The 25,447-nt window shown below is 36.4% G+C and overlaps 1 protein-coding gene across 1 annotated transcript in view; it reads right to left on the bottom strand.

Moving 5' to 3' along the window:
- Positions 1 to 8,690: 8,690 nt before the first annotated feature.
- HNMT (histamine N-methyltransferase) overlaps positions 8,691 to 25,447 on the bottom strand; it is a 60,716-nt gene continuing 43,959 nt past the window's right edge. The window contains exons 4-7 of the mRNA XM_053597825.1: positions 19,215 to 19,322; positions 18,041 to 18,171; positions 15,553 to 15,646; positions 8,691 to 9,509 (exon numbers count right to left, since the gene is read on the bottom strand). Coding sequence (XP_053453800.1) covers positions 9,154 to 9,509; positions 15,553 to 15,646; positions 18,041 to 18,171; positions 19,215 to 19,322 — 689 coding nt within the window. The 3' untranslated portion in view covers positions 8,691 to 9,153. The remainder of the gene's footprint in view (positions 9,510 to 15,552; positions 15,647 to 18,040; positions 18,172 to 19,214; positions 19,323 to 25,447) is intronic.

Genomic DNA, 25,447 nt, shown 5'->3' with positions numbered 1-25,447 from the left:
AAAGTGGTTTTGATTTGCATTTCTCTGATGATAAAAGATGATGAGCATTTTTACATGTGTTTGTTGGCCATTCACCTGTCATCATTAGAAAAGTTTCTGGTCAAGTCTCTTGCCCACAAAGAAATGGGGTTGTTTGTTCTTTTCTTATTGATTAATTTGAGCTCTCTGTAGATTCTAGTTATCAGATCTATGTTGGAAATACAACCTGAAAAAATATTCTTCCATTCTGAAGGTTGTCTGTTTGCTTTACTTGCAGTGCCCTTAGCTGTGAAGAAGCTTTTTAGCTTGATCAGATCCCAGTAATATATTTTTGATGTTGCTTTAATTGCCAGGGCATTCCTCCTCATAAAATATTTTCTCAGGCCAATATCTATAAGTGTTTTCCCTGCACTCACTTTTACTATTTAAATCTTTTAAAGTATTTAAATCTTTTATCCAGTGAGAATCAATTTTTTTCAGTAGTAAAAGGTGAGGGCCCAGTTTCAGTTTTCAGCAGGTTGCTAGCCAGTTCTTCCAGCACCATTTGTTAAATAGGGACTCTTTTCCCCAACGTGTGTTAGGCTTATCAGAGATCAAATGATGGTATGTGTCTGGGTTCCTCTCTAGGTTCGCTCTTCTCTAACATATATCTACATCTCTATTTTTGTGCCAGTATCATGCTGTTTTGATCACTATAGATTAGTAGTATAACCTGAAGTCTGGTAACGTGATGCCTCTTGATTTGTTTTCATTTCTAAGTAATGCATTGGCTATTTGAGGATTTTTCAGATTCCATATTAAATAAAGTACAAGTTTTTCAAGTTCTTTAAAGTATGACATTGGTGCTTTGATAGAGATTGCATTAAATCTGTAGATTGCTTTGGGTAATATGCACATTTTAACAATGTTGATTCTTCCCAGCCTTGAGCATGGAATGTTTTCCATTAGTTAACATCTTCAGCTATTTCTTTTCTCAGGGTTTCATAATTCTCATTATAGATATCTTTCACATCCTTTGTTAGATAAATTTCCATGTATTTCATTTTCATTGCTGCTACTGTAAAAGAAATAGAGTCTTTGACTATATATTCAGCTGACTATTCCTGGTGTATATATAAAAGTTACTGATTTCTAGGTATTGATTTTGTATCCTGAGACACTGCTGAATTGCTTGATCTCTTCTAAGAGCATTGTAGTTGAGTCCCTGGGGGGTTTCCAGGTATAAGATCATGTCATCCATGAAGAGTGAGTGTTAGATCTCTTCCAACCACATTTGAATATCCTTGACCCCCTTCTCTTGCCAGATTGTCATGGCTAGGACTTCCACGACTATGTTAAAGAGCAGTGGTGGCAATGGGCAACCTTGCCTGGTTCTTGATCTGAGTGGAAATGTTTTCAACTTTACTCCATTCAATATGATATTGGCTGTGGGTTTGTTGTAGATTGCCCCTATCAGTTTAAAAAAGTCTCATCTAAGTCTATTTTCTCAAGTATTCTAATCATGAAAGGATGCTGGATATTATCAAAAACTTTTTATGCATTAATTGATAGAACCATATGGTCTATCATGTCGTGTATTGTATTTATAAATTTATATATGTTGAACCAACCTTATAACCCTGGGATAAAACAACTTGATTGTGGTGTATAATTTTTTTGGTGTGTCATTGAATTCTGTTTGCTAGGATCTTATTGAATATTTTTACATCGATATCCATTAATGATATTGGTCTATAGTTTTCTTTCTTTGTTGAGTCCTCTCCTGGATTGGGGATCCAAATAATATTTGCTTCATAGAATGTGTTGGTGAGGATTTCTTCTTTTTCTATGTTTTGGAAAATGTTATGTAATATAGATTGGGATATTCTATATTACAGAATTTGGGAGAATTCTGATGTGAAGTCATCTGATCCCAGACTTTTCTTTTTTGGGAGATTTAGTATAGTTGATGCTATTTCAGTGATTGATATAGGTCTATTCAAAATTTCTAATTCTTTCTGGTTGAGTCTAGGAGGATGGCTTGCTTCCAGGTATTGGTCCGTTTCCTTAAGATTTTCATATTTCCGAGAACAGAGTTTTGTTGTAGGAATCATTGAGGATTTTTTTTAATTTCTGAGGTGTCAGTTGTTATTTCTCCTTTATGGTTTCTGATAGATAATTTTAGAGATTTTACTTTTCTGTTTCTGGTTAGGTGGGCCAAAGGTTTATCAATTTTATTATTCATTTCAAAGAACCAACTTTTTATAGTAGGGCTGAGTACATTGGATACTCTTCCATTCTTGAGATACTTTGCTAAGAAGAATATGTTCCAGCTCCATCCATGTAAACATAAAAGAGGTAAAGTCTCCATCTTTCCTTAAGGCTGCATAATATTCCAAGGTGTACATATATCACAATTTATTGATCCATTTGTGGGTCAATGAGCACTTGGGCTTCTTCCATGACTTAGCAATTATGAATTGGGCTGCAATAAACATTCTGGTACAAATATCTTTGTTAAAGTGTGAAACTAATTTATAGCTTTCATATGAAAGCTATATTAAACCATAAAGATGGGAGGATGGGTGGTGGGAGGGTAATTGGTAGGGTATTACCCTTACACACTTACAGTGCATCTTACAAGGGTACATGTGAAATTTACTAAATGTAGAATATAAATATCTTAGCACAATAACTAAGAAAATGCCATGAAGCCTATGTTAACCAGTGTGATGAAAATATTTCAAATTGTATATAAAACCAGCACATTGTACCCTGTGACTGCATTAATGTACATAGCCATGATTTAATTAAAAAAAAAAAAAAAAGAACCAACTTTTTTTTTTTTTTTAATTTTTTTTTATTAAATCATAACTGTATACAATGATATGATTATGGGGCATCATACACTCACTTCATAAACCATTTGACACATTTTTATCACAGTGGTTAACATAGCCTTTCCGGCGTTATCTCAGTTACTGTGCCAAAACATTTATATTCTACATTTACCAAGTTTCGCAAATACCCCTGTAATATGCACCACAGGTGTGATCCCACCGATTCCCCTCCCTCTACCCACCCCCCCCTTTCCCACTTCCCCCTATTGTTAAGTTGTAGCTGGGTTATAGCTTTCATGTGAGAGTTCCAAATTAGTTTCATAGTAGGGCTGTGTACATTGGGTATTTTTTCTTCCATTCTTGGGATACTTTACTAAGAAGAATATGTTCCAGCTCCATCCATGTAAACATGAAAGAGGTAAAGTCTCCATCTTTCTTTAAGGCTGCATAGTATTCCATGGTATACATATACCACAATTTATTAATCCATTCGTGGATCGATGGGCACTTCGGCTTTTTCCATGACTTAGCAATTATGAATTGGGCTGCAATAAACATTCTGGTACAAATATCTTTGTTATGTTGTGATTTTTGGTCTTCTGGGTATATGCCCAGCAGAGGAATTACAGGATTGAATGGCAGATCTATTTTTAGATCTCTGAGTGTTCTCCATATCTCTTTCCAAAAGGAATGTATTAATTTGCATTCCCACCAGCAGTGCAGAAGTGTTCCCTTTTCTCCACATCCACGCCAACATCTCTGGTCTTGAGATTTTGTGATATAGGCTAGTCTCATTGGAGTTAGATGATATCTCAAAGTAGTTTTGATTTGCATTTCTCTGATGATTAAAGATGATGAGCATTTTTTCATATGTCTGAAGGCCGTGCGCCCGGGACCAGATGGTTTCACGTCAGAATTCTACCAAACCTTTAAAGAGGAATTAGTACCTATATTACTCAACCTGTTCCAAAATGTAGAAAAAGAAGGAAGACTACCCAACACGTTCTATGAAGCAAATATCACCCTGATCCCCAAACCAGGAAAAGACCCAACAAGAAAAGAAAATTATAGACCAATATCACTAATGAATATAGATGCAAAAATATTCAACAAGATCCTAACAAACAGAATCCAGCAACACATCAAACAAATTATACATCATGACCAAGTTGGTTTTATCCCAGGGTCTCAAGGCTGGTTCAATATACGTAAATCTATAAATGTAATTCAGCACATAAACAAATTAAAAAACAAAGACCATATGATTCTCTCAATTGATGCAGAAAAAGCTTTTGATAATATCCAGCATCCCTTCATGATCAGAACACTCAAGAAAATTGGTCTAGAAGGGACTTTTCTTAAACTGATAGAGGCTATCTACAGCAAACCCACAGCCAATATCATATTGAATGGAGTTAAATTGGAATCATTTCCACTCAGATCAGGAACCAGACAAGGCTGCCCATTGTCTCCATTGCTTTTCAACATTGTAATGGAAGTTTTAGCCACCGCAATTAGGGAAGAAAAGGCGATCAAGGGTATCCATATAGGGTCAGAAGAGATCAAACTCTCGCTCTTCGCAGATGATATGATTGTGTATCTGGAAAACACTAGGGACTCTACTACAAAACTCCTAGAAGTGATCAAGGAATACAGCAGCGTCTCAGGTTACAAAATCAACATTCATAAATCCGTAGCCTTTATATACACCAACAACAGTCAAATTGAAAAAGCAGTTAAGGACTCTATCCCATTCACAGTAGTGCCAAAGAAGATGAAATATTTGGGAATTTACCTAACAAAAGACGTGAAAGATCTCTATAAAGAGAACTATGAAACTCTAAGAAAAGAAATAGCTGAAAATGTTAACAAATGGAAAAACATACCATGCTCATGGCTAGGAAGAATCAACATTATCAAAATGTCCATACTACCCAAAGCAATATATAATTTCAACGCACTCCCTATTAAAGCTCCACTGTCATATTTTAAAGATCTTGAAAAAACATTACTTCGTTTTATATGGAATCAGAAAAAACCTCGAATAGCCAAGACATTACTCAGAAATAAAAACAAAACAGCAGGAATCACACTACCAGACCTCAGACTTTACTACAAATCGATAGTGATCAAAACAGCATGGTATTGGCACAAAAACAGAGAAGTAGATATCTGGAATAGAATAGAGAACCAAGAGATGAATCCAGCTACTTACCGCTATTTGATTTTTGACAAGCCAATTAAAAACATTCAGTGGGGAAAAGATTCCCTATTTAACAAATGGTGCTGGGTGAACTGGCTGGCAACCTGCAGAAGACTGAAATTGGACCCACACCTTTCACCATTAACTAAGAACCAACTTTTTGTTTTGTGATCTTCTAGATGATTCTTTTGTTTTTTATTTCATTTAATTCTGCTCTAGTTTCGGTTATTTCTTTTCTTCCACTGGATTTGGGGTTGGATTGTTCTTCCTTTTGCAGTTTCTTGAGATGAGGTTGTTGATTTTCTATTTTCCTTTTTTCTTAATGGAGGCTTTTAACACTATAAATTTCTCTCTTAGGACTATCTTTGCAGTATCACATAGGTTTTGATAATTTGTGTCTTCATTATCATTTTGTTCCAAAATTTAATGATTTTCTTCTTAATTTCATCTTTGACCCAGCTATCATTCAGCATAAGGTTTAATTTCCATGACTTTGTTTGAGCATGATTTCCATTGCTATTGAGTTCAACATTTATTCTATGAAGGTCCAAGAAGATACAAGGAATAATTTCTATTCTTTTAAATTTGTTGAGGTTAGACTTGTGTCCTAAGATATGATCAATTTTGGAGGATGATCCATGGATGTCAAGAAGATTGTGTATTCCATTTTATTAGAATGGAATGTTCTGTAGATGTTTGTTAAGTCCATTTGTTCTAGGGTCAAGTATAAGTTCATTTTTTTGGGGGGGGGAGGTTTTTTTTTATTTTCTTCTTGGAGGATCTACTCTAACCTGTCAAAGGTGTAAAACATCTCCAAATGCTATAGTACAAGAAGATATCAAATTGTTCATATCTGTTAGGGTTTGCTTTATAAATTGAGGAGAATTCAGGTAGGGCATATAAATGTTAATTATTAAAATGTCTTCATGTTGAGTGTTTCCCTTGACAAACATATAGTGTCCATTCTTGTCTTATCTTTATAGTTTAATTTCTATCGTATCTGCAAATAAAATTGCAACCCTTGCTCTTTTCTGATTTGCATTTGCCTATATTATAGATGTCCATCTTCTTCACCCTGAGTGTTTTTTATCCTTTGAGGTGAGATGTGTCTCTTATAGGCAACAGATACCTGGCCTAAATTTTTGTATCCAGTCAGCCAACCTATGTCTCTTTAGAGGACAATTTAAGCCATCCACATTAATTGAGAGAACTGATAGGTATGGTAGTATTTTGGCCATCATGTTTTTCAAAGGTCCAGTGCACATTTTTAATCCTTTCATCATTGTGGAAGTTAGTTAGTTAGTTAGTTTGTTTGTTTTATAAATTCTGGGTAAGTTTACTTTGGTGGTAGACCATTGTCCTGGTCATTATGGAAAATGAATCTGAGTATTTCCTGGAGAGTTGATTTAGTTATGACAAATTTCCTCAACATGTTTATGTCAGTAAAGCGTTTGATTCCTCCATCACAAATGAAAGTCAGTTTATCCAGATACAAGATCCTGGGCTGAAAATTGGTGCTGTTGTTGTTTTTTTTTTTTTTTTTTTTGGTTTTTGGCCAGGGCTGGGTTTGAACCCGCCACCTCTGGCATATGGGACCGGCACCCTACTCCTTGAGCCACAGGTGCCACCCTACTGCTGTTGTTGTTTTTAAGATTGAAGGTTGATGACCATCTTCTTCTGGCTTGAAAAGTTTTGGCTTAAAGATTTGAATCATTCTAATATTTCTCTCTTTGCAGGTAATACTTTTCTTACATCTGCCTGCTTGTAAGATTTTCTCCTTGTATTAACTTCAGCAAAGTTAATTACAATGTGTCTAGGAGATGCTTTATTTGGATTGAGTTTTGCTGGAATTCTGAAACTGTCTACTATCTGAATTCCTATGTCTCTTGCAATACTTGGGAAATTCTTCTCCATAATATCTTGGAGTAGAGTATCTGTGCCTTAGTACCATCCTCTTCTCCTGCAGGAATTCCTATAAGTTGGATGTTTGATTTTTTGGAATGATCCCACACCCTCTCAGGGAATGTTCTGTTATTGTTTTCCATTTTTCTGCCTCTTTGAATGCTTGGGATTGCTCAAAAGCCTTGTCTTCAATTTCTGAGATCCTTTCTTCTGCCTGCTAAACTCTATTACTGTATTGCAAACACCCTCAAATAACTTTTTAACTTCCTTGAGCTCTGCTATATCTTTTCTCATTATAACCATATCTTTGGTGACTTTGTCTTTGAATTCATTAATGTCTTGAAACAACTTTTGAGCTACTCTTTGGATTTCCAGTTCCATCTTTTCCTCTATTCTATTTATCTTATTTGCCATTCATATTCTGAATTCTGTTCCTGACAATTCAGCCATTTGACTATGAATGGCTCTTCTGTTATATCTCCTTTGTCGTTACTTGGGGATTTGATCTATTCTGATTATTTATGTTGCTAGAGTTCTTCTGCTGGTTCCTCCCATGAGTATTTTCTCCAATTTGGTAATTAAAACTAGTAGGGTGAGATTAGATTGGGGACCCCAGGAAGTAGAGTTAACTAGTCCTTTACCAATGAGTTGGAGCTGTGATTGTCGCTTTTCCCCTACAACCTTACAAAGGTAACTTTCAGAGCTGCAGCCAGACCTGCTTTGTGAGATAGTGCAAGCTAGCTCTGTCTTGAAATCAGCCAGACTCTACCCAATCATAAGGAGTTGTAGTATTAGGCTGAAATCTCAGCTGGGGAGAAATACAAGGAACTATGGCATCCCAACACCCCACCAGCTGCAGGAGGACAGTCAATCCTTTCCCACTACAAATTAACTTCTGCTCACCCTCAGAGGGTCCCCAGGTGGACAGCCCAGGTCAAGAGTTCTAACTAGATTGTCCTGGGCAATACGATCACTGCTCAAAAGGGAGAGTTCAAAGGGTCTCCAACAACCCAATAGTAAAAACCTACAGGTAGATCCATCCCTCAAACCCAAGGGGATGCAGCCTAGACCCCTCAGTGAGCCACTGAGTCTAAAAAGATTCCCCTCTACACACTGTACATGGCATGTCTCTCTCCTGTGCATCCGTCTCTTCCTGTGTCCCTCAGTTGCCAGTCAAATCACTGTTTCTGAGCTGCTGTCCAGTGGCCCACAAAATTCTCAGACCTCTCAAGGAATTGCCACTTTGGGCTCTGCAGGGGGAAGAACTTCAAACCACCAGGTGATGGGGGAAGGGTGAGCTGGGAGTCCAGAATTGTGGGGAAAATATTTGTTCAATTTTTACCAGGCAGGATAATGCCCAGGCTCACAAGTGGGACCTCCCTGGGGAAGGAGACCGGGTGTTTATCAGCTGTTTTCTGTGGGATAAAATGAGAGGTCTTTTTTTCCCTGCTGGCTTACAGAGAGACCACAGAGAGCCTCCTGTTTAGGGGAACCATCTCTTGTCCTCTTGGCAATGGACTTTGTACCTGTAATATGTTTTCTTAGATCCTCTTTCTTAGAGTCACAGCTTTCCTCAGCAGAGATGATGTGCATTTGTCTATCTTCTTTATTAGCCCAGCTCCCCACTTTTGGCTTCTCTAAGTCCCCTTCTGTCTAGCATCTCTCCCGCTGGACAGGAGTCTCTGGTGAATGCTGCCTCTAGTTGGCCATCTTCCTTTCTTTCCAGCCTAAAGATGTTTACTCTTAATAATTGATACAAATAAGATAAAAAATGCAATAGACAAATGTTCAAGGACAAATATTTATTCACAAAAGGGGAAAAAATCAATGAAATCAATGAACATACTTTTTACTGATCAAAGTATCAATAAATATGTACTTTAATGATATTTAAGGAATCCATAGTGTAATATTTTATTAATATTCTAGAAAATTCCAGGCAGTCAGCAAATGTAAGGCTTTTATTATTAATATGTCAGTGAAATTCAGTTTTCTCATTTTTCCAACTTATGTGGTATTTAGCCTATGTGTGATCTCTCTACTTGGAGAAGGGACAAGATAAAATTGTCAGTATCCCATATTCCCATACATTCTACATGGAAATCCAGAATGTCTTGCAATTTTCTAGATTTCATATATAAGAAATTATGCTTTATCTGCATTGAGATGTATTTTTAATTTTAATGTGAAAATGAATGATCAACATTGTTCAACATTTAATTTTCGAAGATACTCTTAAATGATTGATAGTTATGCCTCCACCACTATGAAACTCAGAGTATTATTAAAAAGAATCTTCCCCTCTTTCTTTACACTAAATTCGGGCTCTTGTAGATCTTTCAGAATTTCTGTTTTGAGATCAGGTGGTGCTGTTGTGCTGAAGTGGCAAGTTTCAGTCAAAAAATCCATAAGCAGGTCTCCATTTTCATTGCCATCAACAAAACAGTCAGATATGTCCATGGTTGACAGAAGGTCATAGCATTCATACTTCAATCCCAGGTTGCACAGCGTCTGAGTGAGGTGTGACGATGTGACGTACAGGCAGAGGTCATTGTGGGGAAGGCGGGATCCATACTTTCCCCACAGCTTGTTCCAGCCACTGGTTCCTGTGCAACAGAGCAAAGTTCATACTTTCATGTATTTTTTCTTTCACTGACCTTCTGCCAGGCAATACACTAGATGATTTCAATAAAGAAATGAACAAAATGATATTCTTTCCCTTTGTGGAACTCAAAATTCAAGGAGTATGGAGGGAGAGAGAAAATTAAATAAATAAGTAAATATATATTAGATGATGATAAGTGCTAAATTAAAAATTAACCTGAGTTAAGGTTAATTTAACTTAAGCCTCCAGATAAGGAGGTTTAAATACTTGAATGGGTGGGCAGCACCTGTGGCTCAAAGGGAAGGGGCACTGGCCCCATATGCTGGAAGTGGCAGGTTCAAACACAGCTCCAGCCAAAAACTGCAAAAAAAAAAAAAAAAAAGAATTGAATGGGCTATTTTAGCTATGGTGGTCATAGAAGGTCTCTCCAATAATGTGACTTTTGAGCAATGACTGACAGTGAACCATGTAGATATCAGAGGGACAATGACTTCAGGGGGAGATAAGAACACCAGCAAAGGGCCTGAAGCAGGAGCATTCTAGGCATGTGAGGCTGCTGAGATTGTAGGTGAGTAAGGAAGGGGCAGAGATCAAAGAGATGAGCTTGGATAGGTGGTGGGGCAGTTGACAAGGTGTCAGATTATGGGGTGGTAGAGAGGCAAGATGGAAAACCACCATAACGCTTCTAATAGAGCTTTGTGGGCCAATGAGGACGTTTTAAATCTGTATTGTCCCATATGATGGCCAGTCACCCTCGTGGCTATGGAGCACTTGGAACATTTACTAGTGTTATTGAGAAAGTGAATTTTAAGTTTCATTTCATTTTGATTAATTAAAAGTCCAAATTCAATACCCAAATGTGGCTTCCATACTGGATAGCACAACATTAGAGTGACTTAACTTATGTTTTAGTAAAACCACCCTAGCCATACAGATGAGATTAGATGACGAGGGCATGATGGTAGGTGTAGGGAGAAAAGTGTGAAACTTCCTTCAATCACCTGGGGTATGAGTGGGTTATTTCAGACCAGTGAACACAAGTACTTGGAGTTTTTATAGAGCCTAGATCCAACAGGGCTTACCAATCATAATTATGGGATGTGGACAAGAGAAAAGAGTCAGTAAAGACCCTAGTGATTTTTGCCTCAGAACCTGAAAAGACAGAATTGCCATTCTTGGATATGAGAAGAATGAGGGAAATTTTAAATATCTCCCAAGGTCTTTAGGTTTGGGATTGTAAATTTGAGATATTGTTAAAGATTCAGATGATGATATGAAGGAGTTAGTTGTTTGCAATTCTTTCTATCTTTAAATAGCATGTTAGTTCTATTTTTATTTTTATACAGGTGGCCATAATTTGCTCTGCAGAGTACTGAACACATTAAACTGGAGAGGGAGGCTGTACAAGTAAAAATGGAAATCGAAAAGAAAGAAAGAGAGGAGTATATAAATTGTGATGTTGTCATACCAAGGATGGGGTAGGCTCTTAGGCCCACATATCACTAACCAGATGCTGCCTTGGACTATTGATAACTATGTTGAGTTCTCTAAATTTTGTCCCCAAGTTTAGAAGACATTTTAGCAATGTCTGTAGCACTTAATTGGAAATGTAGCCCATCAGAGAAGCTAAGAGATGCACTAGTACATGAGAGAGAGAGAGATGGGTAGAACTCTTCTGGCACTTTATAAATGAAATAAGCTTTATTATCACTTCTCGGCCTTTTGGCTAAGATCATGTGTGTGTGAAATAAGCTTTATTATTTAGCCTCTCATAACTTCAGTTTTCTCACCTGTAAAATGGGAATATCATACTTACCTTGCATGCAACAGCAAGCATGAAATTAGATGATTTAAGTGAATTATTGCACAATGGTAAGCACAGGGCAGATGTGTAATTAGTACTTATAAAATAAATGATTTTGTTTGCTAGTTTATTTCCATTGGTTATAATCCTGAGACTGAAAAATCAAACCTGCCGTTGAGAAATCTATGTAATAATAATAATGAGCTTTGATGTACGGACCTTCTAATGCTTGTTCTATACAGTCAGCATGGGGCAGTAATTGAGAGCATGGGTCTTGGAAACCCGACTAACAAAGTATGAAGCCTGTCTTTCTCTCTAATTAGCTTTACAAACCCGTGTCTCATTCCGTATCATTCCGTAAAACAGGAATGATAATATATTCATAAAATTGCTGTAAGAATTAACTGATAAAGCAAAAGCACTTAGGGCAATGACAGACACATAGTAAACATTGCCGAAGCGATAGGAAATTACACTGGACTTGGCCAAAGCAATTTAAAGCAGAACCTATATTTTTCTATGTATTTTCAGAATTAAAAGTGAAGATGTCAATGTCTTGAGGTTTTTTGGGTTCCCAGGTCACTTTGATGATCAAATGAAAGTAATTAACTCTCCAGAAAAATACATGAATGATACACATGCGCACAGTTTGCATGTAATTATAGAGTGTTTAAAGACCCTTGGTTCTCAACTATAGTTTAAGCTAAAGTTCTGAGATTTAACTCAACATAAGAGATTACCAAGAGAGGAAATGGTAAGTAGTAAATAGCCTAGGATAATTGATGATATATTAGTATTTCAGAAAAGGAAGGAGTAACTATAGGATATGCTTTAGGAGAAAGTAAAATTGGAATGAAGCAAAAATAAATAAATAAATAAAACCTCAGTTCAATTTTAAAAGTAAGGTTTTTGAGTATGTATTAAAGAATCTTTCATTTCAAAGATAGCAGATTGTCTTCTCAAATAAAAGTCAGCTTGCAAACTAGATTTTATAAGAAAATACGCATTTTTGTGGTTGAAGAGAGGTTTTGTTATCATTATTATTATTTCTAACTTGGCATAGAAAAAAGAACCAAACACAATTGCAGAAAATTTGCTGGTGTCAGTGCTATGACTGGGTGCCATTTCTCTTTTTTTGATGGATATTCAGAGCTAATTATACTTTTAATGTCAGAAGGTAGAAATAATAAACAAGTATTCAGTTCATAAAGCACATGTATTGTTTATTGTCTATGTGTCAAAATCTTTGCAAATATCTGGAAAATGACAATGATGACTAGTAATAATGTGGCTCATTCCTACACGTTTGCTAATATTGATACAAAAATTCCTACTGGAAATTTCTTATGCTTAAATTTGTTTCCAACTTTGGAAGCTAGGTTTGGTCTATTTTTCTAAAGGCTGACCCACATATTTTTACTGGGTATATTATTACAACAAAGCAATTATTACTTTTTTTTTTTTTTAAAGGAAAAACTAGTCTTACACACTGGAAGGCAACAGAATGCATCTCAGGGAAATTTGTTAAGACATGTTCATGGATACATAGGTTTGTTTACCCAGGTGACAGGGATAGAGTGAAAGAGATTTTAACTGCTCTAGAACAGGGCTAGAGCAGGCAAGTGAGGAGCTGGCATCCAGCACTGAGGTCTGAGAGAAGTTGTGAGAGTAGCTCTAAGAGAAGTGGGCTAGGCTGAGCAAGAGAAAGGTGGGAAAGAAGGTGGATGTATGACTTTAATGCTGAATTTTGCCCTTTGGTCTTTTTTTCTCCCCTTAGGTCCTAACATCTCCCAAAGGCAACGAATGATACTTTGCAGAATGAAGAAGGTAGAGCTATGTCCGTGCTTGGGGCCACAGGGAACAGGATGAGAAAAGGCAACTGCAACACATGCAAGATCTGGAGGAAGTTGAACTGGGAGCAGAAATCTGGAGCCAGCAGTGGCCAGCACCCATCAGAAGCATGTAAGCATGACCCCCAGGAGTCTTTAGGAGTAAAGTGTGGGAGGGAGATGGACTAGGCAAGTTACTTGGGATGATGGTTCTTATAATCTAGATTTTTAACAGTTGTGAGAGCCCATAAGACAGGGGGAACCTGCACACTTTCCAGTTCAACTAAATTGACAACAGTGATCAAGATTATTTGACTATTCTATTTCTCTTTTCAGGTAGAATCTTCAATTGCAAAGTAAACTATATTGGGAAAGGTGTTTCATTTAAAATTAATCTCTGTAATACTTCTGATAAATACAGGCAAAAGTCATTTTTTTAGCCTCAGGAGAGGGAGAAGGGAAAATCCATGATAAAATAACTAAACCTATTTTCTCCTTTTGCTAAGTAGTTCTTCTTTTAGAAGTAAATGGATGTGGTGTGCAAACCTCATCTAAGAAGTATATATGGTAAAGAAAGAAGGTGTCAGGTCCCCTTAATAAATAGACAACTGTTATTTCTTGCATTCTTATATCTAGGAACAGTGTCTATTACCAATGTTTTCCTCTTTGGAACAGCCATCTCCTGTACTATAAACAATAATAAAGAATTATGAACGGCTTATCCTGGAAGTGAATAAAATATTTCCACTATCAAATACATGAATTAAATTACATTTTGATTCTTTGCCCTCCTTCTTTTAATTTTTCCCCATGAAGATATATAGATGATATTTATAAGCCACATACACAATACATGTAATATAATGTACTATGATTATTCAGAAATAGCCCTTGAATAAACTGGCATGCAGAGATCAAGTTCACGCAGCTATAAGTACCTCAGCATTCTTGCTCCAGGTATCATTATACATTTCACTGGGTCTATTTTGGTTTTCACATTTCCTGATGTCAATAAACCATGGATTAAATTAACACATTCATGATGCAGCCAGTAGAATGCTATATCCATAAGGGCACCTGGTCAATTCTCAGTTGCATGTAGACTCCAAATGACACTTCTAAACCATAGGCTTTTTCTATTGGTAGATAGAGTTCCATAGAAAGCTGCCTTCTGTCACTCAAATATTTAACTTCTGAAAATATTTTAGAATAAGCCAAACATAAATAAAACAGTGGATCTTCTGTTGAGATGAAACGTATTCTAAAATCACATATATTTGAATTCTAGATGAATTTCTGTCTACGATACTTTTTGTACTATTGATGCAGATCAAAAATAAGCCACCAATGATTTTGATAACTAAGTTCACTTTGAAATTCTAATGTAGCATGCTGCTTTACCCAAGTAGCTCAGAGAGCGGTTAGCACAAAGGGTCTAGTTTCTACAAGCCCTTCTAAAAATGGGATGCCTGACCACTCCAACACACATGATTATTTGTAACTAACTGGAGATAAAAATACTATATTAAAATGTTCCCATGAGGAAAAGGTGTGCACAGGAGCTCTTTATTGCCAAACACAGGATTATAGTCAACAACTATGTTTGCCATCATTAAAGCTATTCCTTGTGTTTAAGAACAAACAAATTTTATGACATCTGGTTTTTGAGATTGTGCTCTGGTGTAAACTTGGGATGACAAAGACTATTGTGTATTTAGAATCAATCCATTTAGCACTGGTGGCCAGTCCATAAGGACTGCTTAATTGAAGAAGTAATACATGCTGACCTCAACAATGTCGATGTTTCATTTTCTAGATATGTCTATTTGTGTCCTCTGTATGGTCCTCACGAGATCCCTGGAAGCAACATGACCTAATCAAATGCTTCCTTTGGAAAATAAAACAATACCATAAAACAAAAAAGTGAACTCTTCTTGATAGGTATTTGAGAAAAACTACAATGAAGGAAGTTGATAATGGCTCTAGGCATGCATATTAATCAAATATGATGGGATCTAAAATATTTAAACCTATATTTACTTACTAATAAACATCACAGAGGGAAAAGAGACACTCAAGGGACATAAAGTAGGTACATATAAATATTAACTACTTTTAGTCTCGTTCAAAAAGTTTTATCAGTTACACTTACTCTAAATTATATAAAAGGAACTTATATATAGAAGACAAAGACATATTTTTCAAGAGAAAGAAATAAATAGATGTTTAATTCCACTACATCTCCTAAATTGAAAGTTCCCAATGCTATGAAAAATAATTGACTATGATCAGAAGCAATGGCAAGAATTGCATAATGAACACCAAACATACCAATTTCCTTTAAACACATAAATCTATGCACATGTACACTATTGCTATTTTAAAATTTAGAATGAATTAAAATAACTTACCTGACACAAGAATAATAAGAATCTTAGCACTGGCACCTAAGAGACTATGGAAGAATTTCAAGGTAGCTGGGATGTCTTTTACATAATACAGCATCTAAAAAGGAGGAAAAGGAAAAACAAGACACTTTCTATGTTGAAGTCTTTACTGTTTGGATGAAATACTAGAAAGTTTGATTTTCTAGCTGAGCAGATTTTTACCCAACAAAACACTTAAGAAATTTAAAATTTGAAGGTTTCAAGAGATAGAAAAATAATGTGAGAAAATATTTTCAGAAAGGGAAAACTATAGTATTTGCTCAACTAGAATCAAATGGTTTAAAATCTACTCTTTCTAGCTCCTATAACACAGACATTTATAGCTGCAGACACTTAGTCACCAACCCACAGGAGGACATTGATCCTATGCCTAGCCTATAATTTGTGAATTGCAGTTCTTCTGGGAGAAAATGGTTCCAGCACCATAAAAACAAACCCTATTTCATGGAACGTTGCTTTAAAATTAAGCCCTTTGCACTGGCTTCTCCATATGCTCACAGATGCTTTTTGAAAATTATAGAAAAATGTGACAGACTCTGAGATTGAGACATTCTCTAAGAAATAGGATTAGATAAAGCATGAGGTTAAGCACTTGGTCACAGGGTTAGGGGTCAGCCCATTTAATTTTAATAATTCTAGACCACTCCCTAGTGAAGTGCAAGCCTTTCCACCTAACACATAAAGCTTGGAATTTTGCACAGGCCATGTGAAATTTTCCCTAATGGGTTGTATCTCTGACCTCCACCCCCAGAGACATTTCTTATATCTCATCTTCATCTCTCTTGGACAAGAATGCAAAATTCATTGTAGCATGCTTATAAAAGAATTCATTGCATAAAGGAAAAATATTTTAAACGATGCCTCTTTCACATGAATAAATGACATATAATAGACCTGCACGTGGCTGTTGGTGCTTCAGGGGCCACACTCTCCCCTGTCTATCACAAGGACCACAGACAGGTAACCAAATACAGCTTTTCCATAAGATAGTTAACAATCTATGATATAACTTGACTGAAAATGAGGAAGTGGCCATTGCAGATAACCTAAATTTCTCTCCATGAGAAAGTGACATTTTCCAGGTTGATAGTAACTATTAAGTTGAAAAAACATCATGAGAGCATTAGAACTATTAGGGGCAATGAAAAAACAGACACTGAACAGAAAAAAAGGGGGACAGACAGAGAGGGAGAGGGAACTAAGAGAATGATGCCAAAAGAAATAGAGTTGTAAAATGAACAAACATGGAAGTTTTGAGAGGAAAGGAGCTGATCCCTGAAACCACATTTAAAACAGGACAGTGGGATCCAAGGAGTTAAGGGAGGGAGTGACTTTGATCAGAGGAAGTTTTGTAAAGCCATGGAAGAAGGAAATGATGAACGCAAATGCAGCTGTTTGTAAGTTTAGGAGATGAAAGGCTGAGTTTCCATGTGATGGTTTCTTTCTTCTCATGACAGTATAAAGTGGAGTCATTTGTTCAAAATGAGTGGTTGGGGACACATTGCAGGAGGACTAAGAAGAGAGGAGAATTATGAAATAGTTACATGAGGAAGTAAGGAAGAAAGCAAATCTACTAGAGAAACATCCTGGGTTGCTGGGCAATGTGAAGTCCTCCCTGCTAGGCAAAAGATGTCAGCTAAGGGAGCAGAGAGGGAATTGCCTGGATATATCAACATGTCAACATGGATTCATTTCTTCCTTTGATTTCCTGCAAGTTTATTCTTTTGAAGTGACTATGTTTGTGAACTATGGGAAGAAAAATGTGTTGTATTGTTAATCAAGTGGCATTTTCAAAATATATACATCTCTTGCTGGTAGCTAACTTCTAAAGTCAATACACATCACAGTATTTATGCTTGCTATTCAGAAATATGTGACCCTGAAAATCCAGCCCAGGCCATCTGCTCAACAGTCACCACCCCTCTAAGATATGCATGAGTTAGCTTGTTGGCTCCGGACCAAGGAAGGAAAATTTTATTGATCTGGGCATCATCTAACCTGCCCTTTTGGCCATATGTCCACTACCCAGGCCACCTACAGGCAAACATGAGAGAACTGAGAAACTCTCTGGGAGGTATATCCATCCAACTACATCTTTCAGAAAAACTATAGGACATTGCTCCAACTGGTCCATTAGAGCTACAGGAGAAACATGTAGGATCTGTTACCACACTATCATCCTCAAATCTATATACAAACTTTCAATGCTAAAAAAAAAATGAATTAAGCTGACATTTTTAAAATTTGATAACTAGGAAAGTATTTTGAGTAAAGAAAACTGGCTTAATACTATCAACATCTTTATCCTCTATTTGAACAGATCATGGTCACTTATAAAATTAGAAATTAGAAGATTTTAATTTTTCTTTTAATTTTAAAATAGCAAGAATTCTTCATACATATTCTTGAAGAATCTCCTTTCTGAGTGGATATCGTAACAAATATTTCTTACCTGAATCATATGAATAAAGTCCCACTTCTGAAGCTCTTTTTTCTCTATTACTCTATTTTGGTATTCTGATGATGTCTCATTATGCCAAGCAAACTTTATGTTTTCGAGGTTTGATGTCTTGGATACGAGCTCTAACATACAGAGAAGAGGTAGCAAACTATCAATCTTAATTGCAAATATGAAACCCACTTCCATTTAGAATTTTAGTGCAATCAATGTTATATACATAACAGATATAAAGCAATTTTTCTTTTTTTATGTACCTCTGGGAGATCAGAGAATACATCCCTCTTTTTTTGCTAGAATTAAGTGAAATTAGAGGTGAAAGGAAGAGTCAATAAAAAATAATTATAAGAAAACTGGGAAGACATAGATTATAATGTCTTAGTATTAATGGAGAATCAACTGGTGAGTTTTATAATGGAAAGTGAATATAAAATAGGTGATATATGTGTACTTATGTAATTCAAGAATAAGAAAACCACAGCCTTGGGCTGTATCTTGCCTGCCACCTATTTCTGTATGGACCACAAGCTGAAAGCATATATTATTCTACTTCTTGACTTTGAAACAACATGTCATTCATGCATCATGTCATTACATTTTTAAATGGTTGAAAAGAATCAAAAGGAGAATATTTCATATGGAAAAATAATAGACAATTCAAATGTCAGTGTTTATAAGTAAAGTTTTATTTAAACATACCCAGCTAATTAGTTTACATATTGTCTATGGATAACTTTGGGCCACAAAGAAGAGTCAATTAGTTGTGACAGAGACTATGCAGGCTTCTAAGTCTAAAAATGTACTATTTGGCCCTTTTCAGAGACAGTTTGCTGACTCGTACTGTAATCCACTGAATATAAGCTCTTCCAGTACTTTGTTTAAATTTTTCAAAATCAGTGCATATGTCCCTAAGAATAAACACCAAAACCACAGTCAGTGACAACTGTAGAATGGATGAAGAGTCAATTGAAAAAAGGAGTCTGATTATTCATTATTCACTTTTGGAGATATTTAGTCATGACTGCCAAGAAATAATTAGGTTTTTCTTCCAATAAGCTTGCAAAGAGCATACTACATTAACTATATTATTAACCATTCAAAAGAATCTTCTACACCGATAAGTCATTTTGTATAGAATTTGATGTGTAGAACCATGAGTCATAGGTACCTTTGTATTTGGCAATTTGTTCAGCACTTGGCTCAACAACTTCATTGTTGATAAGAACTCCTGGGTATTGAGCCTGGACTTTGGAGAGAATTTGGAGATCAATTTCACCTGGAAGATAAACGTATGGAATAGGTCACACCATTCCAGCAAGAAATAATTAAGGACAATTTGTGCTGATTCATTACCTGCCTTACCTTTACTAGGAAAGCATGGCATAAATGAAAAATAATGTTCAACTGTCTCCCTGTCATGACCTGTCTCCCTGTTCTGTGATGCAGAACAGCTAGTTTTTAAGCACAAATAGTAATGTGATTTAAGGACGTTAATGAGTGCCATTCATTCATCCATTAATACATTTAATCTTTATTTAGTATCTACCATCATATTTCATTAAATAAAAGATGCCACTGGGGAAACCGGATGAGATGGCAAGCTGCGGCAGCTTCTGAGGCAAGGAGGAACAGGGATGGATCTCCAACGGCAGCTGCACGGCCTCATACACCACACCCTGCATCTGCACGGGCCTCCATTAAAGCGGTCTCATATACCACACCCCGCACCTCTGGACCTCTACCCACCCTGACCAGGAACTCTGGGAGCTGCATACCCCACGTCCTACCTACAGTACCCTCCCTGCCTCCACAGTGGTGCACTCATCTTGCCAGGGACTCTGGTAGCCGTGGACCCTCCAGAGCCCTCCCTGCCTTTGTCAGAGCCCTTCTCCTGGCCAGAGACTGCTGGAGCTTTGGGCTCTCTGTGCCAAAGTCACAGGGCACCATGCACTTCCAGAACTGTGTGTACCACCCCCGCCCCGTTGCTAAATCTGGGTGTGTCACACCCTGGAGCTGCTCCCACAACTAGAACTCTCTAGCTGGGGCAGCCCCAGAGGAGCTACACAGGGTCACTCCCTACAAAGATCCAGCAACAATAGAGTGATCCCCCTGTGATCTAATCTTGAAGAGACACCTCCCCAACTCTGAGGATGGCTGGAGGCAACAGTGAAAAACAATCATAAGGCAAAATCAATGGAAAAACTCTGGCAATATGAATAATCAGAGTAGAACAACTCCACAAAGGAACAATGGGGCAGACACACCACAAGAACCCATACACAAACAAATAGCTGAGATATCAGAAATCGAATTCAGAATCTGGATACCAAATAAGATCGAATTAGAATTCCAAGCATAACCCAAAAGATGACTCAAGAATTCAATGAATTCAAAGACCAAATGAACAAAGATTTTGACACATTGAGGCAAGAAGTTGCAGCCCTCAAAGATCTGACAAACAGTAGAATCCCTCATCAACAGAATGGAACAAGCAGAAGAAAAGATTTCTGACATTGAAGACAAAGCTTTCCAACGTTCCTAAACTCTCAGAGAGGAAGAGAAATTGAGAGCAAAAACAGATCACTCTCTAAGAGAGCTCTGGGATAATTAAAAGAAAACTAATATTCGTCTTATAAGGATCCCTGAAAGAGATGAAATGGCTTCACAAGGCACAGAGTCTCTTTTTCATGAGATTATGAAAGAGAACTTTCCAGACATGCCAAGAGATTCTGAAATTCAGATAGCAGACAGTTTCAGAACTCCAGCATGACTCAACCCAAATAAAACATCCCCCAGACACATCATAATCAATTTCACTAAAGTTAATATGAAGAAGAAAATTCTGAAAGCAGCCAGATGAAAGAAAATCATAACCTACAAAGGGGAAGAATATTAGAATAACTGCAGATCTCTCTGCTGAAAACTTTCTAGCTAGAAGAGAATGGTCATCGAATTTTAATCTCCTAAAACAAAATAATTTTCAACCAAGGATCCTGAACCAAGCTAAACTGAGTTTTATTTATGATGGAGAAATTAAATACTTTAATGACATTCAGATGTTGAACAAGTTTGCCATAACTAAACCAGCTCTCCAGAATATTTTCAGACCTTTCCTCCATAAAGACCAGCGTAATCCTTCACCACAAAAGTAAACCCACTCAGAAACTTTTGATCAAATTCCAACTTCCACAATCACAAAAGGATTAAAAATGTCCACCGGACTCTCGAAAGGGTTATCAATATTCTCAATTAATGTGAATAGTTTAAATTGTTCTCTAAAGAGGCACAGGTTGGCTGACTGGATACAAAAACTCAAGCCACATATCTGCTGCATACAAGAATTTCATCTTACCTTAAAAGATAAACATAGACTCAAGGTGAAGGGATGGTCATCTATATTCCAGGCAAATGGAAAGCAGAAAAAAGCAGGCATTGCAATCCTATTCGTAGATACAATAGGCTTTAAACCAACCAAAATAAGGAAGGACAAGGATGGACACTTCGCATTTGTTAAGTTTTTTAAACTTAACCATTCAACATCTGGATTTAACAGATATCTACAGAATATTTCATCCGAATAAAAATGAATACACATCTTCTCATCAGCCCATGGAACATACTCCAAAATCAACCACATCCTAGGCCACAAATCTAACCTCAGTAAATTTTTAAAAATAGAAATTATTCCTTGCATCTTCTCAGACCATCATGGAATAAAAGTTAAACTCAATAACAACAGGAATCTGCATACCCATACAAAAACATGGAAGCTAAACAACCTTATGCTGAAAGATACATGGGTAATAGATGAGATTAAGAAGGAAATCACCAATTTCTGGAACAAAACAAAAATGAAGACACGAATTATCAGAACCTCTGGAATACTGCAAAGGCAGTCCTGAGAGGGAAATTGATAACACTACAAGCCTTCCTCAAGAAAATGGAAAGAGAAGAAGTTAACAACTTAATGGGACATCTCAAGCAACTGGAGAAGGAAGAACATTCCAACCCCAAATCCAGCAGAAGAAAAGAAATAACCAAAATTAGAACAGAATTAAATGAAATTGAAAACAAAAGAATTATACAACAGATTAATAAATCGAAAAGTTGGTTTTTTGAAAAGATCAATACAATAGATAAACCAGGCCAACCTAACCAGGCAAAAAAGAGTAAAATCTCTAATTTCATCAATCAGAAATGGTAAAGATGAAATAACAACAGACCCCTCAGAAACTCAAAAAATCCTTAACGAATACTACAAGCAACTCTACTCACAGAAATATGAAAATCTGAAAGAAATCAACCAATACATGGAAGTATGCCACCTAGCAAGACTTAGCCAGAATGAAGTGGAAATTTTAAACAGGCCTATATCAAGTTCTGAATTAGCATCAACTATACAAAATCTCCCTCAAAAGAAAAGCCCAGGAGCCCAGGACCAGATGGTTTTACATCACAATTCTACCAAACCTTTAAAGAAGAACTAGTACCTATATTACTAAACCTCTTCCAAAATATAGAAAAAGAAGGAATACTACCCAACACATTCTACAAAGCAAACATCACTCTGATCCCTAAACCAGCAAAAGACCCAACAAGTAAAGAAAATTGTAGACCAATATCACTAATGAATGTTGATGCAAAAATACTCAGTAAGATCGTAACAAACAGAATCCAACAATACATCAAAAAAAATTATATACCATGACCAAGTGGGATTTATCCCAGGGTCTCAAGGCTGGTTCAATATATGTCAATTTATAAATGTAATTCAGCACATAAAAAAAAAAAAAAAAAAAAAAAAAACTAAAAAATAAAGACCAGATGATTCTCTCAATGATGCAGAAAAAGCTTTTGATAATATCCAGCATCCCTTCATGATCAGAACACTAAGGGAAATTGGTATAGAAGGGACATTTCTTAAACTGATAGAGGCCATCTACAACAAACCCACAGCCAATATCGTATTGAATGGAGTTAAATTGAAATCATTTCCACTCAGATCAGGAACCAGAAAAGTTTGCCCATTGTCTCTATTGCTCTTTACCATTGTAATGGAAGTTTTAACCATTGCAATTAGGGAAGAAAAGGTGATCAAGGGTATCCATATAGGGTCAGAAGAGATCAAACTTTCACTCTTCGCAGATGATATGATCATATATGTGGAAAACACCAGGAATTTGACTACCAAACTTTTAGAAGTGATCGAGAAATACAGCAATGTCTCAGGCTACAAAATCAACACCCATAAATCTGTAGCCTTTATATATACCAACAAAAGCCAAGCGCAAAAAATGGTCAAAAACTCTATTCATTTCACAGTAATGCCAAAGAATATGAAATATTTGGGACTTTACCTAACAAAGGATGTGCAAGATCTCTATAAAGAGAACTATGAAACTTTAAGAAAAGAAATAGCCGAAGATGTTAACAAATGGAAAAACATAATATGCTTATGGCTGGGAAGAATCAACATTGTTAAAATATCTATATTACACATAGAAATATATAATTTTAATGCAATCCCTATTAAAGCTCTATTCTCATATTTTAAACATCTTGAAAAAATAATACTTCATTTTATATGGAATCAGAAAAAAACTCAAATAGCCAAAAACATTACTCAGAAATAAAAACAAAGCAGGAGGAATTATGCTACTAGACCTGAGACTGTACTATAAATCAATAATGATCAAAACAGCATGGTACTGGCACAAAAACGGAGAAGTAGATGTCTGGAACAGAATAGAGAACCAAGAGATGAACCCAGCTACTTACCGTTATTTGATCTTTGACAAACCTAAAAACATTCAGTGGGGAAAAGATTCCCTATTTAACAAATGGTGCTGGGTGAACTGGCAGGCAACCTGTAGAAGACTGAAACTGGACCCACACCTTTCACCATTAACTAAAACTCTCACTGGATAAAAGGTTTAAACTTAAGACATGAAACTATAAAAACACTTGAAGAAAAGTGCAGGGGAAACTCTTGAAAGAATCGGTCTGGGTAAATATTTTATGAGGAGGACTCCCCAGGCAATTGAAGCAGTATCAAAAGTACATTAACGGGACCTGATCAAAGTAAAAAGCTTCTGCACAGCCAAGAACATAGTAAGTAAAGCAAGCAGACAGCCCTCAGAATGGGAGAAAATATTTGCAGGTTATACCTCCAATATACATTTAATAACCAGAATCCACAGAGAATTCAAACTTATTAACAAGAAAAGAACAAGTGATCCCATCTCAGGGTGGGCAAATGACTTGAAGAGAAACTTCTCTAAAGAAGACAGATGCATGATCTACAGACACATGAAAAAAAGCTCATCATCCTTAATCATCAGAGAAATGCAAATCAAAACTACTTTGAGATATCACCTAACCCCAGTAAGAGTAGCCCACATAACAAAATCCTAACCAGAGATGTTGGCATGGATGTGGAGAAAAGGGCACACTTCTACACTGCTGGTGATAATGCACACTAATACGTTCCTTTTGGAAGGATGTTTGTAGAATACTTAGAGATCTAAAAATAGACCTGCCATTCGATCCTATCATTCCTTTACTAGGTATGTACCCAGAAGATCAAAAATCACAATATAACAAAGACATCTGTACCAGAATGTTTATTGCAGCCCAATTCATAATTGCTAAGTCATGGAAGAAGCCCAAGTGCCCATTGACCCACAAATGGACTAGCAAATTGTGGTGAATGTACACCATGGACTATTATGCATCCTTAAAGAAAGATGGAGACTTTACCTCTCTCATGTTTACATAGATGGAGCTGGAACATATTCTTCTTAGCAAAGTATCTCAAGAATGGAAGAAAAAGTTCTAATATACTCAGCCCTACTATGAAGCTAATTTATAGCTTTCATATGAAGGCTATAACCCAACTATAACACAAGAATATGGGGAAAGGGCCAAGGGAGGGGAAGGGAGGGGTGAGGTTGGAGTGGAGGGAGGGTAATGGGTGAGGCCACACCTACGGTGCATCTTTGAATGGGTATAGGCAAAACTTACTAAATGCAGAATACAAATGTCTACATTAAATAACTAAGAAAATGCCATGAAGGCTATGTTGAACAGTTTGATGAGAATATTTCAGATTGTATATGAAACCAGCACATCGTACCTCTTGATTGCACTAATGTACACAGCTATGATTTAACAATAATTAAAAAAATTTAAAAAAAAAGATGCCATTGATTTTAGGAAGTAAGAAACCTTTATTTTTGTTTCACTAAATCAGAAAAAAAACACTATCAACTGTAATTTTAAGATTTTAACAACTGGAGGACATAACTTAATATCAAAGATATCTAAATATAAAAAAAAAAACACCTAAGAACTGATAAACTAGGCTGGGCAAGAAGAATCCCTCACAAAAAAAGAAAAATG

This window comes from Nycticebus coucang, chromosome 7, assembly GCF_027406575.1.
Source record: "Nycticebus coucang isolate mNycCou1 chromosome 7, mNycCou1.pri, whole genome shotgun sequence".
NCBI classification, from domain to species: domain Eukaryota; kingdom Metazoa; phylum Chordata; class Mammalia; order Primates; family Lorisidae; genus Nycticebus; species Nycticebus coucang.
The sequence above is the reverse complement of the archived record's forward strand: the minus strand, read 5'-3'. Positions and strand labels throughout refer to the sequence as shown.